The sequence below is a fragment of the Cynocephalus volans genome, chromosome 2, assembly GCF_027409185.1.
Source record: "Cynocephalus volans isolate mCynVol1 chromosome 2, mCynVol1.pri, whole genome shotgun sequence".
NCBI classification, from domain to species: Eukaryota; Metazoa; Chordata; class Mammalia; order Dermoptera; family Cynocephalidae; genus Cynocephalus; species Cynocephalus volans.
This window is the reverse complement of record NC_084461.1, coordinates 132,553,076-132,571,088: the sequence shown is the minus strand read 5'-3', so window position 1 is coordinate 132,571,088 and position 18,013 is coordinate 132,553,076. Positions and strand designations below refer to the sequence as shown.

General features: G+C 43.4%; 1 protein-coding gene across 2 annotated transcripts in view; it reads left to right on the top strand.

Annotated features, from left to right (window-relative positions):
- The window catches only part of PDE6A (phosphodiesterase 6A), a 65,218-nt gene extending 47,205 nt beyond the window's left edge, over positions 1-18,013 (top strand). For both annotated transcript variants that reach the window (XM_063086236.1, XM_063086235.1), the window contains 5 exons: positions 12,462-12,525; positions 12,853-12,927; positions 14,556-14,639; positions 16,395-16,542; positions 17,937-18,013. In XM_063086236.1, the coding sequence (XP_062942306.1) occupies positions 12,462-12,525; positions 12,853-12,927; positions 14,556-14,639; positions 16,395-16,542; positions 17,937-18,013 (448 nt within the window). The remainder of the gene's footprint in view (positions 1-12,461; positions 12,526-12,852; positions 12,928-14,555; positions 14,640-16,394; positions 16,543-17,936) is intronic.

The following is an 18,013-nucleotide window of genomic DNA, read 5'->3' as shown; positions in this document are numbered from 1 at the left end:
TGAATAGGTGGAAAAATCACTCTGCTCTTGGATAGAGGGTCTTGATATCAGAAAGTTGTCTATTCTCCCTAATTAATTATTCATATAAGTTGATTCCAAGAAAAATACCTACTTTATTTTGGGGGAAATTAGGAAGTTGATTCCAAAATTCTTATGAAAAATAAGTATGCAAGAATAGCCAGAAAGCTCTGAAATAGAAGAGCAATAATAGGAACCAGCAGGACTAAAGTCAGGTCAGTCCTAGGCTTGAGTCAGTGATGCAGACTCAATGTCAGGTCAACGGGACAGACTTGAAGGACTATGCATGTGCTAAAAGTGAATTTCATACCAGTGCAGAAAGGTATATGTTTATAAATGGTGTTTGGATAATGGGGTGGCTGCAAAGACCCCCATTTCACTCCTTATACCAAAATAAATTTCAAATGAATCAAGCATTTTAAAATAATGAGGGAAAAAGCATGGGAAAATTAAAAAGAACAACTTTAGAGTGAGCTTTCTAAGAGTGACATAAAATTCATGTCATAAAAATAGGCAGATGAATTTGACTGAATAAAAATTAAGGACTTCTGCACAACACACACAAAAATTGCACAGCCAAAGTAAGAATGCAAGTGATAAGCTGGAGAAAAATATTTGTAAACTTCTGACTGAAAAAGAGCTAATTTCCTCAGTAAATAAAGTGTTGATGCAATTTAAGAAGACTAATACAACAGAAGAAAGGGCAAAAAGCATGAACAGACATTTCCCAGAAAAACAATTACAGTAGGATGTAAACATATGAAAAGATGATGACGTTATTCATGTGAAAGTTTTCAGAATCAAGATGGAGTTTCTCTGTTAAAAAAAACAACCAACCAAACAAACAAACAAACCCCCAAACAAAGAAACCTGATAAGTAGAGCCAGGAAAGGCCATGAAGGGTTGGGGAATGTCTGATAACAAGAACTGTCACAAAGGAATGCAAAACCACAACCTTGCACAAAGGCCATCACAACGTTACACAAAGGATACTTCTGCAAGGACATCTGCCCAGCACTGCCTGTCCAACCTTGGACTGGCATCACCCTTGTTATTGATCCTTGTAGCCAAGGATAATTATTCCAAAACAATTATGTAATCCTCCATCATTTTTCTTTTAAAACTCTTTGTCTTCCTTTACCTCCCTGAATACACACATAGCTTACTATGGCACGCATATTCCCATTGCAATGTCCTATTCCTGATTAAACTCATTATTCTTTTAGAGAGTCTCTCTCTGTTTATTATTTAAGTTGACACTCATATGAAAAGAAATGCAACATAAAACTACAGAAAGATATAATTTTTTCACCCAGAGATGAAAACATTTGATAATACACCGTGTTAGGCAAAGGTAAAGGAAACAATCTCATTTACCATGGTGGGAGTGTGAACAGGTAAGCCTTTATGGAGGGCAATTTAGCAACAACCATCAAAACTGTTAATGCCCATACTCTCTGACTCAGCTATCCCACTTCCAGGATTTCCCATCCAGATATTCTCTCACGTGTGCACCAAAGAGTACGTACGGAGCTATTCGTTGCAGCATTATTTGTAATACAAACAATTTAAATACTCATCGGCGGGTGACCAGGTTAAATAAATTGTAACACTTTTATACAGTGAAATGTCAGACAGACTTTACAACAAAATGATAACTTGGAAAAGATATTATGTTGAACTAATTTTTATTAGGGAAACAAAACAAAAACAAAACAAACCACCACCACCACCAACAACAAAACAAGAAGAAGAGGAAGAGGAAGAAAATAAAAATAAAAAAGCCAGGGGTGGGACCTCAATTATTGTAAAAGTCAAGGTTGTCTTAAGCAGGCATCTTCAGACTGAGGCACACCTGCCCCCCTAGGAACTCTGTCCTTCCAAGACCTAAATGGGCATGGACAGCCTTATATGAATCAATGTTCTCTTTCTTGATATTGATCTCCCTGAGAAATCAGAAGCATGGCAGGTGAGGCATTCTCTCACTTATCCAAACCCTTTATAAAATAAAGGCAAACTCCACTCTTTCTTGAATCTCCCTACAGTGCAGAGTCCTTGCTGCAAAAACTTCTGGGCCACCAAACAGAGAAATTATTTAAAATACGTTGTTTTCAAAGCTCCTTTTAAGCAAGGCCTTATATACCCAAGGAAGAGCTTCAGGCCTTCCCTGTCTTACATATTCTGGAGTTTCATTTGTTTTTTGTTTTTTGTGGCTGGCCAGTAAGGAGATCTGAATCCTTGACCTTCCTGTCTTACGTATTCTGACAAAAACACATGTGTTATTCTCTGAGAGCACTTCTGACTCTGGATGTGCAGTTTTCTTTCTCATAGTTCTGATTCTCTGTGGTCATTAGTTGGGTGCCTACAATTCAGTTCAATTCTGACTCCATCCACCTGCTGTTAGTGTTATAGAGGCTGGGTGGGAGCACTCAGCTCCTGGATGAGGCTTGCCAAATCTTGTCATTCAGCCCAATCCAGTTGCCTGCCCTGAATAAAAAACACTGGCTTGGCTTGCCAAAATCTTTTACCCCAGTGCATTCAACTCCTGGCTGAGGCTCCCCAAGATCAGTTACTAAACCCATGTCTGGCTGTCTGCCTCCCAACAAAAATAAACCACTCAAAAGTCAAATGTTGGTGACAATGGAAGTCAGCTTTTATTCAGGAATACCAGTGACCTGAGGAGAGATGTTAGGTTAACCCATTTGTCCGGTAAACCCAAGGGAGAATGGCCAGACTGAAGCCATCTCAAAGACTCAGGTTTACTGAGGGGTTTTTATAGAGGGGACTGAGGGAATGGAACATGGGAAATGAAAAGCAGGAGGGAGGGGCACATGAGCTGTGGAGGCTCCGTGCAAGGAAGCAGGTGCCATGTCTCACCAGGATCCATCTGGTTTTTCTTCCCGTCCTTGCTGTTATCTCAGGGTCCTGATTTGTGGTGGAATCAGCACAGCTTTACTGATGTCTTCCTTGGTTTCTCAGAGTCTGGATAGTCTGTGTCTTTTGGCAAGTTTGAAGCTCCAGGTTGGCTGGAAAACAACTTTACATTTATGTAAATAATGTCGTATTGCCCCATAACCAGAATCAAAATATCAAATAACCATGGGAAAAGAGAGAGCTCAAAGAAATGCATGCCAAGAAAAAACCGTGTCCTGTTAAAATCTTTTAGAGCCCGTGAAGTTTTAGGTCCCAGCGTGGCTTCAGTCCTGCTCACTGTAACATTAGCAGCATCAGATCCCACAAATTAAGGGCTGATTCCCACAAGACTTCCCCCATTTCTGGTGCCAGTAGGAAGTCTGATAAACTAGCTATAAATTGGGGGTTCCCATGACCCCACCCTCTTGCATCAATAATTTGCTAGAATGGCTCACAGAACTCAAGGGAACACTTTACTTATATTTACCAATTTATTATAAAGCATATTATAAAGGATACAGATGAATGATGTGTTCAAGAGGTACACAGGGTGAGGTCTGGAAGGATCCTGAGAACATGAGCTTCTGTCTTGGTGGAGGTGGGGGTGTACCACCCTGCCAATACATGGATGTGTTTACCAACCCAGAAGCTCATCAAACTAACTGTTCCAGAGTTTTTATAGAGCTTAATCTCCAGCCTACCCCCTCTTCCCGGAGGTCAGTGAGTAAGGCTGAAAGTTCCAACTCTTCTTGGTCCTTCTGGTGACCAACCCCAACCTGAGGCTATCTAGGGATCCCATCCTAAGTTAATTCATTAGCATAAACTCAGGCATGATCAAAAGGGGCTCATCATGAATAACTAAAGACACTCCTATTACTCAGGAAATTCCAAGGGTTTTAGGAGCTCTGTGTAAGACCAAATTCAGTCATGTGCACCACTACAATGTTTAGGTCAACAGGGGACCACATATACAACGGTGGTCCCATTAGGTTATAATGGAGCTGGAGGTATGTACTAGGCTACACCATCTAGGTTTGTGTAAGTACACTCTGTGATGTTTGCACAACATCACCTAATGACGCATTTCTCAGAACAAATACCTGTTGTTAAGCAAAGTATGACTGTGTATTTCTTATTGTATCACACGTGTGTGTGTGTATACACATATAGCATGGAGAAACAAGGCATTGGAGATGAAAGATTTTGTCCTGGGTTGTATAGCCAGCCGGCAGGATTGAAGGCATTTTTCACTTAATAATCTTACTTCCTTCAGAGATTGTATCACTGTCCAGGAACCATGATATCAGATCAAAGGTGCATCAGTAATAAGTACTAAAGGTGGCAGCACCTGATTTTATCCATGCATGCATCCATCCATCCATCCAATCTACGTACATACCTGTCCATCTATCTACCCCTACCTTTCTTAGAATTAAAAATAACTGATAAGGTGGGTGTCATTGGGATGCATTCTAACATGCTTATTTGAATTGAAAAATAAAGTCAAATTCTTTCTGACAGATTCAAATCTGATTTGGCTGCTTTAGTTGACAGTGAGAGACTGGCGTTTCCAATGGTGTTATGTGGCAAACATTTCTGTGCATTAAATAAGATAAAACTGCAGCTTCAAGGTTTGGATGAAAACATAATTGATTATTCATTATAAGATTAAAAAGCATTTAAAAAAATAACACTGGAAAGACATATCAAAATTAATAATGTTTTAATTTACCTAACCCATTCTAATAATCTTGGATTAACCAAAGTGCCACTGAGAAAGTATCAGAGGTTTAATTAATAGTCATATAAGTCCTGCTTAAATCTTTATGGCACACTTCCCAGAAATTAAGGAAGTGAATGATTCTCATGTTTGCTTTCAACAAAATTGAAGGAGAACCTAATGGGATCATCAGCTGATAGATCACTCAGAATAATGATCACAGTACGATTTTTAAAAATTAAAAAAAATGTATTTCACAGTATGATTTTTAACAGTAACCTTGAAAGAATGCAAAGAATTAAGTGATATTGCTGCAACAAAACTCCTGCCATTCCCAGGTATTTGCACTTATAAAACTGAAAAATGGGCATAAAATAGATGCTGAATCCTATCTCGATCTAGCAATAAGAAACATTCATTCACTAACTGATTTTTAAGATAATTCCATCCTGTCTCATTAATAGACAAATTTCAAAAAAACAAAAAAAACAAAAAAAACCCGTTACTTTGGGTGTTTAATAATTATAGAAATAGGTAATATGTTTTGTTGTTTTGGGTAATTGTGCAATAATAATAATATCTTAATCCAAAAGTAAGTTTTTCAATAGTTGAAGACTTATGCGAAGAAAAAAATTTTAATTATATAATTTCATTTAATGGACATAATTGGTTGCAGATAAGTATGAAAGCATGATCAACGAAAGACTCTCAAGCATATATATACACACACCCCCACACATATCCATGTGCATGTATACGTACACACATTTGTACATATTATATACACACATACACACATTTGCTATATATGTACACATATACACACATTTGCATACATATGTACACGTTCACCTATATATGCATAACAATATATTAGGATAAAAGTCTGTGGGAGAAGTCAAGTGGAAATACAAGTTTACAGAGAAAAGGAAATTTGTAAAATTCTAGACTTAAAGAAAAGCTTGTTCATGCGTTTCTATCATGGATGTTGGGCTGGTGGTTGGTATCAAATTGCTATGGTATTTAGATTCCTTTATATTTAAAGAATGATGTAACAATTTTATTTCATTTTTTTAAATAATTTTATTTCAAAATGTCAATACTTATATAATGTGCTATAAATTAGATCCTTTGCAAATATTTGAACTTATGATGAATAGTTTAAGGTGTCAACTTAAAAATGTGCAAGAAGGTAAGTATTTTTCAAAATCCTTTAGGTAGGCCCTCAATGAAAAACGTTTGAAGACCTTTAAAGCAGGGTTTTTTAACCTTAGCACTATTGACATTTTGGGCTGGTAACTCTCTTGTGGGGGCTGTCCTGTGCATTGCAGAATGGTTAGCAGCATCCCTGGTGCCTACCAGCTATGTCCACTTAGCAGCCCCTCCTCCCCAGTTGTGACAATCAAAAATGTCTCCAGATTGCCAAATATCCTCTGAGGACAAAAATTGTCCCTGGCTGAGAATCATTGCTATAAAGCAATTTTAAGGTCTATTCATTAGGTGATTAGGTGATTCAGCATATAATTAGAAGTGTTTCACACCTGGGTAGAGTGTAGCTGTTACACACTTGGGGCTTTGGCACCAGACAGCCTGGGTTCAGGACTTGGCTCTTTCATTTATTGGTGGTGTGACCTTGAGAGGGTTAATTCATCTCTCTGTGCCTCTGTTTCCTTATCTGCTCAGTGAGGATAATGGTAGTACCTAATTTATGGATTATCATGGGAGTTGAACTGGGGTATGTGGAGTGCTGTGTAGCATTGCTCACAATAAGTAGTGGGGTTAAAGGCTTCCTGTGTTTGATGAGACATATATATTTGGTCTTTATCTCCAGTTCCTGACACACATCTCCTAAAACCCTTGAAATTTCCTGAGTGTTAGAAGTGTCTTTTGTTCTAATGAGGTGCCTCTTGGCAGGACCCTAGGCAGTGTCAGGATGGGGGCAGGTCACCAGAAAGATCCAGCCTTGATTAGAAGCTTGGAACTTTCAGCCCTAACCCTAATATCCCAGGAGGGGAGAGGGGCTGCAGATTGAATTACTCACCAGTGGCTAATATTTAATCAATTGTGCATATGTGGTAAAACTTTCATAAATACCTCTAAACAACAAGGTTCAGAGAGCTTCTGGGTTGGTGAACACATGGAGGTGCTGGGAGGAAGGTGGTGTGTCTGAAGAGGACATGGGAGTTCCATACAAATACAACCCCCTTCTTTTATGCCTCTCTTCCGTTTGGCTGTTCCTGAGCTGTATCCTTTATAGTAATAAACTGGTAAATATAAGTAAAGTGTTTCCCTTAGTTTTGTGAGCTGATCGAGCAAATTATTGAACATGAAGAGGGAACACCCTGACTTTGTAGCCAAGTCAGAGAGAAGTGTGGATACCCTGGAGACTTGATACTTGTGGCTGGCCTCTGAGTGAGGTTGTCTTGAGGGACTGAACCCTTAAACCTGTGGGGTCTGATGCTAATTCTGGATAGTCAGTGTTGGAATTGGATTGTAAAATACCCAGTTGGTGTCAGAATTGGTTGTTGTAAGGAAAAACCCAACACTCCCTTCCAGAGCTTTGATTATCTCAAAGGGCTTATGTGCATGAGCTCTCATGGTCTGAGGTCTACACCTAACCCCTTGACATGTCCAAAGCCACTTGACTTTTGCTAGACTCTTGCATAGCTGTTTCTTATGTCACCAGGGTTACAGTGGCTCTGGAGTGAGGGTATGACTTCCCATTCTTCATCAAACCCTTTACATCTCCACTTAATTCCAGATTTTGCTCTTGACAGTCTGACCAAACCACAAGTTGGAAGGGCTTTGAGATCCTCTAGTGCTGGGCTTGCCGCCTGTTTTTGCATGGCTCATGAGCTAAGCGTGGCTACTACATTTTGAAATGGTTGGGGGAGAAAGTCAAAAGAAGAATAACATTTCATGACAAAGGGAAATTATAAGAAATTCAACTTTCAGTTTCTATAAATAAAATTTTTTTCTTTTATACAGGGCCCCATTCTGACTTTCATGGACCCTAGTTACTTTTGCCTTCATGGCTCCTTCCTCCATGAAAACAATAAATAAATAAAAATTACATTTTATGACAGTGCTGGTATAAACACAAATATAATCCAGGCTGAATTTATTATTAAATATTCATTGTTATTGTATTCTTCTTTCTTCTCATTTTGATTTTGTTGTTGTTGGTTTTGATGGCTGACTGGTGCAGGAATCTGAACCCGTGACTTTGGTGTTACCAGCACCATGCAAGTAAGCTAACCGACCAGCCCTTCTTCTGGTTTTTTGTTTGTTTGTTTGCTTATTTCTTTATTGTTATTCTTAAAAAAATATATTTCCTTCTTCTGATTTTGAAAGAAATTAAAATTAAAATATTTTCATAGACTCCAAAAAGTACTGTGGGCCCTCAGTGCTCTGCCAAATGGATAAGTTGACCCTGCTTTTACTGATCATCAACAGCTGCTCTTGCATCACAGTGACAGAGTTAAGTAATAGAGACCATGTGGTCTTCAAAACCTAGAATATTTACTGTCCGGCCCTTTCTAGAAAATGTTTGCCAGTGCCTGGTCTAGTGTTTTACAAATGAGGAAAGTGAGGCCCAGAGAGACAAACTGACTTACCCAGTGCCACAGGCACTCATGGAGCCTCAAGGGCTGGGATCCAGCCATACCAGCCCTTCCCTGCACACCCACCTTTGAGGCTCCCAGGGGCACCAATACACCCTCCAGGTGGGTGTAATTTCAGGGAGGGACTGAGGTGAGTATCCTCAAAGGGTTGGGTAAGAGGATGGCTGGAATGCTTGTCCCTGAAAGTCAGCCAGAGGTCAGGAAAAGTCTCACTGAGCCTCAGAGCTGAGTTCAGGAAGAGACATTTTGCCTTGGGGATGGAGGAGGTGACTAAGAGCTACAAATGGGGCAACTCCGACTATCACAACTGTGGTGATAATGAAGATGAGGACAACAGGTGCACTTATAAAATCATCTTATGTGATTGTCACAATAATTCCTAGGAGCGATATATCACGTCCGAACCATAAGAGATCATTGAATTTCAACTGTTTTTGACCCCAAAGACCAGAATTTCATAGGATCAAACGTGATATGATTATGTTGTTGGAAAATTGATAGAATGAGGCTCAAAGACAGTAAGGTGCTTGCCCTGCACACACCAAGTTAGAAGATGGAAGATCTAATTCAGCTCTGTCTGATTCCACAGCTCTGCATGGAATTTTATACCTTTCTCCCATTTAAACTCCATCCCCTCCTCTTGATGCTCTTGCCTACGGAGAGGGTAAAGTTCAAATTTCTCAGCATACAAGATTTTCATGGCCTACTCTTGCTCTCTTCTGCATGAAACCACGTTGTCTTCACTCTCTTCCATCCTGACATCTCCCCTTCTTCATTTTGCACGTCTAATCTATCCCCACAACCTGTTGAGTTTACTTTTTAAATGTCATGTCTATCTGGACCCTTCTCTTTATCACCACCTCCATGTCTTGTCTGGATCCTGCAATGGTTTCCTCACTGGGCTTCTTGTGTGTGTCCCTGTCCCCTCCACACTGAAGACACAGTGATCTCTTTGAAATGCACCTGACCATGTCACCCTTCTGTTCTGCCTCTTCAGTGGCTTTTCCTGTTGCTCTTAGCCTGAGGACCTTCCCCTGGCCATGGTCCCCAGGCTCTGCGTGGTCTGCCCTGCTCATCTCTTGGGCTCCTCTTATGGACTGTCTACTTGCTCCCTGAGCTCCTCCCATCCTCCAGCTCTGAATATGCTGGATTTCCTTCCACCAGGCCCTTAGCATTAGATGTTCCCTCTGCCTGGAATGTGTTTCCCCCACTCCCTTCTTTACCAAGTTAATGGCTATGCTTCCTACAGCTATCAGCTCAAGGGCACTTCCTCAGGGAAGCCCTCTCTGACCTCCCAGATCTAGGTCAGTTTCTCTTATTATCTCCAAGAATGAAACTGCTTTCCTTCAGAGAAGCTGTTTGTTTACATGTTTATATGCATCTGTGGGATAAATGTGCAACTCCCTAACATGCTTGCAAGCTCTCTCAGAGTGGGGACCACGTGAACCCAGCCCCTGCATGGTGTCTAGCACACACAGGTGTACACAATGGATAGATGCTCCCTTTGGTCCACCTCCTGGATAGCCCTCTGTGTCAATCCCTAGTACTGTCCACAGTACCCCTTCTTCAGCCCATCTGAGAGAGTGCCTTAGTCAGCTCGAGTTGCCATAACAAACCATAGACTGGATGTCTTCAACAACAGACATTGATTTCTCACAGCTCTGGAGGCTGGAAGTTCAAGATCAGGGTGCTGGTGGATTTGATTCCTGGTGAGGGCTTCTTCCTAGCCTACAGATAGCTGACTTCTCCCTGTGTCCTCTCGTGCTGGAGAGTGAGCTCTGGTGTCTCTTCCTCTTCTTATAAGAGCAGTAGCCCATCACGGGGGCTCCACCCTATGACCTCATTTAAACATAATTAGCTCCCAAAGGCCTTATCTCCTAGTACCATTATAGTGGGGGATAGGACTTCAACATATGAATTTGGGGGAGATACAAACATTTAGTCCATAACAGAGGGTTCCTGTGCACCCCTCAAGGCCCTGCTCTACTATCACCTCTTAGATGCCCCCTGAGCTGAGATAGTTAATTTTACCTTTGGATTTTTTTCCCCCTTGTATTCTTTTTCTGTCCCACTTAGCATATACACACACACGCATGCACACGTGCACACACACACACACACACACACACGCACGCACACCATATATATATACATATTTTAATTTTTAAATTTTTAAAATTTTTAATTAAAAAAATTTTTTTTGTTGGCTCACTGGTTTGGGGATCCAAACCTTTGACCTTGGTATTATACCACTTAGCATATTGTGATGACAGTCTTTTTGCTCTGTGTTCCTTGAGCATCTATGAGCTCCCTGTGGGCCTCTCTGGATCCCTCATGCCCAGCATGGGGCTGGAACCCCAGTGTACGTAAGGGGACTGTGCTGAAGTGAATGTAATGCCTCATCTTCAGGTCACCAGGCTTCAGATTGGCTTTTCTGGCACTTGGGTGTCCTCCCCCGATCCCATGCGCACACCAAATCTCTGTCTATAAAACACTTAAGTGTGTTTTCCAAGCTGCTGGGAGTGTTTTTCACATGATCCCTCCAGCCAAGTAAAGTAAACATCCACACCTATGGTCTTAAAATGTGGACACTGATAGGTACCAGGGAGCCAGTGACTCTTGTATGCATAGCTGAGCATTTATTTGCTTAATCTATTTGACAATAAGCTTAACATGTATATAACATTTAACACTAAGCATAGGGCATGTATTCTGAAGTTACTACAAAGCATAAAGGTTTTCTAAGAAATGTATGTACTTCTGAGAACTTATCGACTTAAAGAATTATGTGAATTTTTGAAGATTTACATAAAGATTTTATTTAAGCTTACTAATACTTTATGAATAACTCTTATGGCTTTCCCAAACCATCTTATGTAAAATAGGCCAGATACAGCTGATTAATTGCAAAATCATCCAAGCAGCAAGTTAGGTTCAGAGCCTCAGTTTCTCAACTACCCCTTTCCCCCAGCCCCTGTTCATTGGTCAAGTTGGGTTGACCCCCATGGTTGGGTGCTCCCCCAGCCACAGGCACTGTTGTAGGACAGCCCCTCCTGCCCTCCTGCCTGAATTACCACAGCATCTCCCCCTCTTTCCTACTCTCCCCTTCCTACATGTGCTGCCAACTCACCTTCCTGCAGCACAGCTCTGAAGAGGTCATGCCCAGGCCCTTGACCTTCAACTGCTCTCCACTGCCTATTGGTGCAGTCCGTACTCCCCAGCATGGAATTTAACACCCACATCACATGGCCTGGATTACCTGGATTACCTTCTCAATTCCCCCCTTGCTCCCTCCTCTTGCTCCAATTCTTTGTCCCTGTCCCCTCCCTTTCTGTTTTAGATTGTACCCACCTGTCTTGCCTTCCTGTTAGTGTGAGACTCCTTTAAGAGTTTATCTTCAAATCCTTTCTTTCTTCCCCCACTCCCTCCTGCTACTTGGTGCAAAGCCTCCTCACTAAGGCGGCCACAATTCTCTCCACGCCATGAATATTCATCACGGGTGTATCGCCTCCAGTGGAGCGAAAAGTGGTTCGTGAGGGAATGGAGCGAAAAGTCTCAGAAACCATAAGGGTCTGTGGCTCTCCAAACAGATGTACAGTATATCTGTGGTATTAAAAGTTCACGGTGGGGGTGATTACATAAAAAAATGTCTTAAAAAAAGGCTCTTTGGCAGTTGGGCAGGGGATGATAATAAGAAAAAGGTTGAGAAAGTGCTCTACACTAGACAAGGGAGAAGGGACTCTGAAGATGTGAAAAGACTTACATAAAATTGATGTTTATACAGCGCCTTAAACAGTACATGGTACATAATAACCCAATATGTGTTTATCGTGCATATAGTATGGGCACTATACTAAGATTTTTACATACATCATCTGGTTTAATCTTACAACTACTCTGTGAGAATTGTACAATTATCATGACAGACAGGGAAATGGAGGCTTAGAGAGGGTGGTTTAATAGCTCAATGTCAAACCTCTGATAGTTGACAGAGGCAAGATTTAAACCTCTGTCTGACCTCAAAGCCCAACCCCCCCCCCATGCAATGAGGAAGGGAGCCCTTTCCTCACACTGGGGTGAAGTCACCTACTAACAGGGGCAGACAAATGAGAGAGGAGGGAATGAATCAGAACATGCAGTCAGTCTTACATGGCCCTGGACTGATGGAGGGTGTCCTGTGTGCCCAGGGCCATGATGATGACTGCCTGTGATCTCTCAGCCATCACCAAGCCGTGGGAGGTTCAGAGCAAGGTATGGATCCCTGACCCAGGAGGAGGGGGATCTCAGTGCTGGTGACAGGAGGTAATGAGGCTTGGACTGCAGCCCAGCTCCTGAGCCAGCCCACCTCTGCTCCACCCTCCTTTGCCAAGACACGGGAATCACTCCAGTGATGACAACGAAGTGGGGTGGTGGCAGGGTAGGGCTGGGTTTATCTTTTTGGCTGAGTTGGAAACAGAGTGGGGTGGGAGCAGGGGTAGGAGGATTGGAGCTGGGGCTTTGTCTCCGTGTGTGTGCATGTGTGTGTGCGTATGCGTGTGTGCGTATGCGTGTGTGTGTGTGTGTTTCTGTCTGTTGCAGGTAGCTCTGCTGGTTGCTGCTGAATTCTGGGAGCAAGGTGACCTAGAGCGCATGGTGCTACAACAGAATCCCATTGTGAGTAGCAAAGGGATGTCAGCCTGATGTCAGGCATATGTGATCTCATCCTGACCTAGAGATGTGACCTTGCTGTGATAGAAATGTGTGACCTTGTAGAGATGACCCTTTCCTAACACAGTGGTTCCCAAAGGGTGGTCCCAGGACCACCATCAACCTCAATATTGAGAACATGTAGAGATGCAAATTCACAGTCCCCACCCTAGACCTACCCAACCAGACACCCTGGGGGTGAGGCCCAGCAACATGTACTCTAATTAGCCCTCCTCAAGCTTGAGAACCCTGCTGTCAGGTATGTGTCCTCAGCTTACCAGCTACATAGAGCTTGATGAGTGGACACCAAAACTTAGATTGTCCTTTCAGTTCCAATGGTCTTAGGAGACCACCTTCCCTGGCACTGTTTTCACAGCACAGAGCAAAAAAGGGGAAAACCTTGTCACACTGCGAATCTATCAACATTGAAAGTTAACTGGGCCAGGACCGTTGGCCAGATTCTTGCTGGAGATGGGGAGGCCAGTTAGTTTTCTGGGGGTCCTGAGAGCTGAGCTAGGAAGTAGAGGTGGTTTTGGAGAGGACGGGTAAAAGAGAGAGGCTTTTTTTTTTTTGGTTTTGGTGGCTGGCTGGTAAGGGGATCTGAGCCCTTGACCTTGGTGTTATCTTCACCACACTCCAACCAAGTGAGGTCATCAGCCAGCCTAAGAGAGAGGCATTTTGGGGACAAACCATTGATATGGGGAGAGGCTAAACCTGTGAGAGTGTGCTGAGGAAGAGGGCAGGCACCTCGGCAGTGGAATGCTGGGAGGAGCAGGCAGTCATGGTGAACAGGAACAGTAAGGGCCCGTGGGATTTGTAGTCCTCTCTTTTTAACATTTTAAAATGTAGAGAGAGTATCAAAGAACTCTGTGTACCCATCAGCCAGAGTCAGCAATTAGCAGCAGTCTGCCAGTCTTGTTTCATCTATCCCCTCCAATGCATTTTTTTTCCTTTTCGCTGGAGTATTTTAAAGTGAATTCCAGACGTTGTCATTTCTTCCATAAATACTTTAGTATGCATCTCTAAGAGATAAGAGCTTAATACAGATAAAAACATACACACAACCACAATACCATTACTGCACTCACAAGATTATTAATGATAGTTTAATATCACCTAATCCCCAATCTCTGTTCATTTTCCCTGATTGAGAAGAATAATTCATATGATTCAGATGACATGATTAAGAAAAAAATAAATAAATGTTAAAAAAAGAGAGAAAAAGAATTCAGTTGATTTGTTCAAATCAGGACCCAATCAAGGAACACACTGCCTATCCTTGTGCTGTTATATCTCTTTTAAGCAGTAGCAGGTCCCACATCCACCACCAGCCCTTTATTTTGTATGCCATTCATTTGTTAAAGATAGTAGGTCTTTTTCTGCATAGAGTTTCATGCATTTTGGATCTGGTTGATTGCACCCTCATGGTGTTATTTAACATGTTCCTCTATCTCCCGTATTTCCTGCAAACTGCTAGTCAGATCTAGAACCCTTATGAGTTTGTGGTTTGAGTTGTTTTTAGCAAGAATGCTTTGTAGGTAGGGTGGGTGACCACTTACTGCCCAGTGCAATGAACTCTTTCTCCCCCATGACAGCCCATGATGGACAGAAACAAGGCGGATGAACTCCCTAAGCTTCAAGTTGGCTTCATTGACTTTGTTTGCACCTTTGTCTACAAGGTAGGCCCTTTGCTTCCCCAGACCTGACAAGATGTCTTTGATAAACTAGGATTCCCAAATGTCATCGAGAATAATAAACCCTGGCAGGTGACCAGTGGGTGATACAAAGTACTTCTCATCTGCAAGGGCATTTGGTCCTCAGGACAGTCTTATGGGTGCTGGGTGATTGTATCCCTAGGCTGGAGCCTGAAGCTTGGCATGTGCTAGTTGCTCAGTAAATCGTGTGGAACAAATGACTAAGCATGATTTCAGACAGGGGAAGGAGAAACACAGCAGACCTGTTCCTTCCTAACTTTCCTTGCTGGTGGAAATGTGATAGGTCAAAGTAATTGTGAAAAGACAATCTGGAATTTCTCTTTGAGCTCTTGTTCAAAGTTAAAAGTCTCCCCCTTGAAAAACCCACTGCTCCCAAGTCCTTGTTATCTGTGCCACCATCCACCTCTCATTTTAAATTTTAATTTTGGCCATGTTACACATGAGGAGACAGCGGTCAGAAATGAGAAATGACTGGGCCAGTGTCACGGGACTCAGCCATGAGACAGGACTACAGTGGGACTATTGTCCAGTGCTCTTCCTGCTGTGCGAGCTGCAGCTCTTCTGCTAGGGAAAAGGGCAAATGCTCCCGGAGGGGAATGAGCATCTCTGTATAACCAGGACTAATTGGGTCCTTTGATCAACAGGGTACCAAAGCTGGTGCTGGCCACTGTCATCAGTAAGATTATTAAATGAGGGAGACCGGGCTAAGGGCTTAACGTGCATTATCACAACCACCCTGTTTGGGAGGCATTGTTGCTGTCCTGATTTCATGGCTGAGGGAAAGCTCTGGAAGTGACCTGTCCAAAGCCACAGAGCTTGTGGCAGAGCCTGGACCCAAACTCAAGCATCTCTGAGCACAGTTAGCTCTGGCTGCAACTCCACAGTGGGGCCTGGATTTGCCATTCTAACCTTGGGCAAATCTCAATTTCTTCACCTAAAAATATAGGAGTTATGAATCTCCTTTTCTCACCTTGCAGGAGTTTAGGGGGATCAAAGGAGATAAACTGCTTCATAATCTAATGTGTTGTGCTCAAGGCATTATTTTTATTCTTAGAGTGCAAAGAGCCCTTAAAAACCTTTTCAACATCCGATTTCACTCGACAAGTATATACTGAGCACCTTTGTGGCCCAGACTCTGTGCTAAGCCAGGTCACCCCAGTGAACAAGGCAGCCGACATCCCTGCCCTCCCCAGGTTCTTGGCCTCTGGGGAGACAGGCAAAAGGAGTAATTACAAGAAAGAGAGGTGTGGTGAGAGCGCTCTGGGTGCTTCCAACTGGGGACTCGATTTTCCTAGGGGGTCACAAGTGGCTTTTCTGAGGAAATGAAGTTTAAGTGGAGGCCTCAAGGAAAAAGAGTGGAGGCTGGAGAGTTCCAGCAGAGGGAGAGCTGGTGTGAAGCCTGCAAAAGGAGGACATGCTGCAGGACCTGAGAGATTTGGAACACTTGCAGGGCTCAACATGGCGAAGGGCAGGTGGGCACGTGGTCATGGAGGGCCTTGAAAACCACGTTAAGGGCTTTGTGCTTCATGCTGAAGGGCAGGGGTGCCACAAGAGGGGTTAAGCAGGAGAGGGACAGGATCATGCCAACTGGAGGCCCTGCAGTGAGCGACAACATGCACACCGCTGGGTGAAAAAGCCTGCCACCCGCGAGGCAGCTCGTTCCAATGTCGGACATTCCCAACTGCCTCCCCCTTGCACCAGGCACTCTCTCTCTTTCAGGAATTCTCCCGTTTCCATGGGGAGATCACCCCCATGCTGGACGGGATCACCAACAACCGCAAGGAGTGGAAGGCGCTTGCTGATGAGTACGAGACCAAGATGAAGACACGGGAGGAGGAGAAGCAGAAACAGCAGGCGGCCAAGCAAGGTTTGTGGGAGGGAAAACACTCAGCATGTCTGGGCCTAGCCCCAGAGCCTCACGAGGTCTCATTCAGGCCTCCTCCTAACCTATTATCGCCCCCATTCTGTGTATGAGGGCACCGGGCTGGCAGAGGTGAGGTATCATGGCCAAGTCACACAGTCAGTGGCCGAGGAATGATCCAGGCCTCTAGCTAGTACCCCCAACCAACACAGGGCAGACTCCGATTCTAAGGCTGCCAACATATGCCCCCTACACCTGGCAAAGGAGAAAACCTAGATTATCAATGGGAGGGAATTTTTTAGGGGCCATATTTTCAGCCTTCTTCCTGCCTGATGTTTGAATGCTATCCATACCATCATGAGCCTGTGCTTACCTTCTACCAGTGATGGGGGCTCCCTGCCTTATGTGACACCCTCGTTCAGTACCCTTAGAAAGGCCTTGTGTGAACTCAGATTGTTGTCCTTGTTGAAGCTTCTACCTAGTGGCCATAGTTCTGCCTTAAGGAGTCAAATGGGATTTTTGTTCCAACTCTTTCCACTGACAGTACTGCTCCCTCCAGGACAAGACCTCTATCCCTGCCCCACCCTGACACCCTCCTCTGCAAGTCCCTCTTTATACATGGTTCTCGACATGGACCCTGTCAGGTCCCCAGCTCTGCCATGCTCTGGGCAGTGTAGGCTGATTCTAAACCAGCAGCTACAAATATGGGGCCAACACTTACAGTTTTCCAAGTCATGCTTTGCACAACTCCAGAGGGAGGTCTGTTACGTCTCAGTTATCACAGATGTTTAGCTCTTACCATTTTCCAGAAAAATGCCAGTGAAGTGTCCTGAGGAAGAAGTGCCTTTTTAAATTTGCATAAATTGTCTTCTGGACTAGTGGTGGGTCTGTGCAAACTTGCAGCCTGCAGACGTCTTCTTTTGGCCCACATTTTTAAAAATATGAATTTGCTGTCTACATTTTAAAATTGGGATATTTCAGACTTAAAAATCCAGATTTCCAGCTCTTCTTTTTAAAAGATCAAGATCTGGCCACACCAGTCTTACATTTCTGCATGACAACAGTTGTCTGGAGCTGAGTGGCAACTGGCCCCTTTGGATAGGACAAGGGCTCTCTCCAGTTTGTCACAGGTCCCAACCCTCTCTGTGTCTCCTGGACATTGGTGCCAAGTGTTGGCTGCCGTTTATCATCATCCTTATGCTGCTATTTTTTTTCCTGGAGTAGAGAAACATTCTTTGTTTTCTTGATTCTCCTTATACCTGGTTTGCCTTCTGCATGCGTGGTTATCTGTTGGCTCCCAAAGGCCCTTGAGTTTTCAACTCTTGGCCCAAACCAGGCCAAAGGGGCAGCCCACTGCACCTCCTCTCACCTCGTGTGTTCTCTTTCCTATCTGATTGCAGGAGCCCCAGGAAATCAGCCTGGGGGGAACCCAAGCCCAGGGGGTGCACCTACATCCAAGTCCTGCTGCATCCAGTAG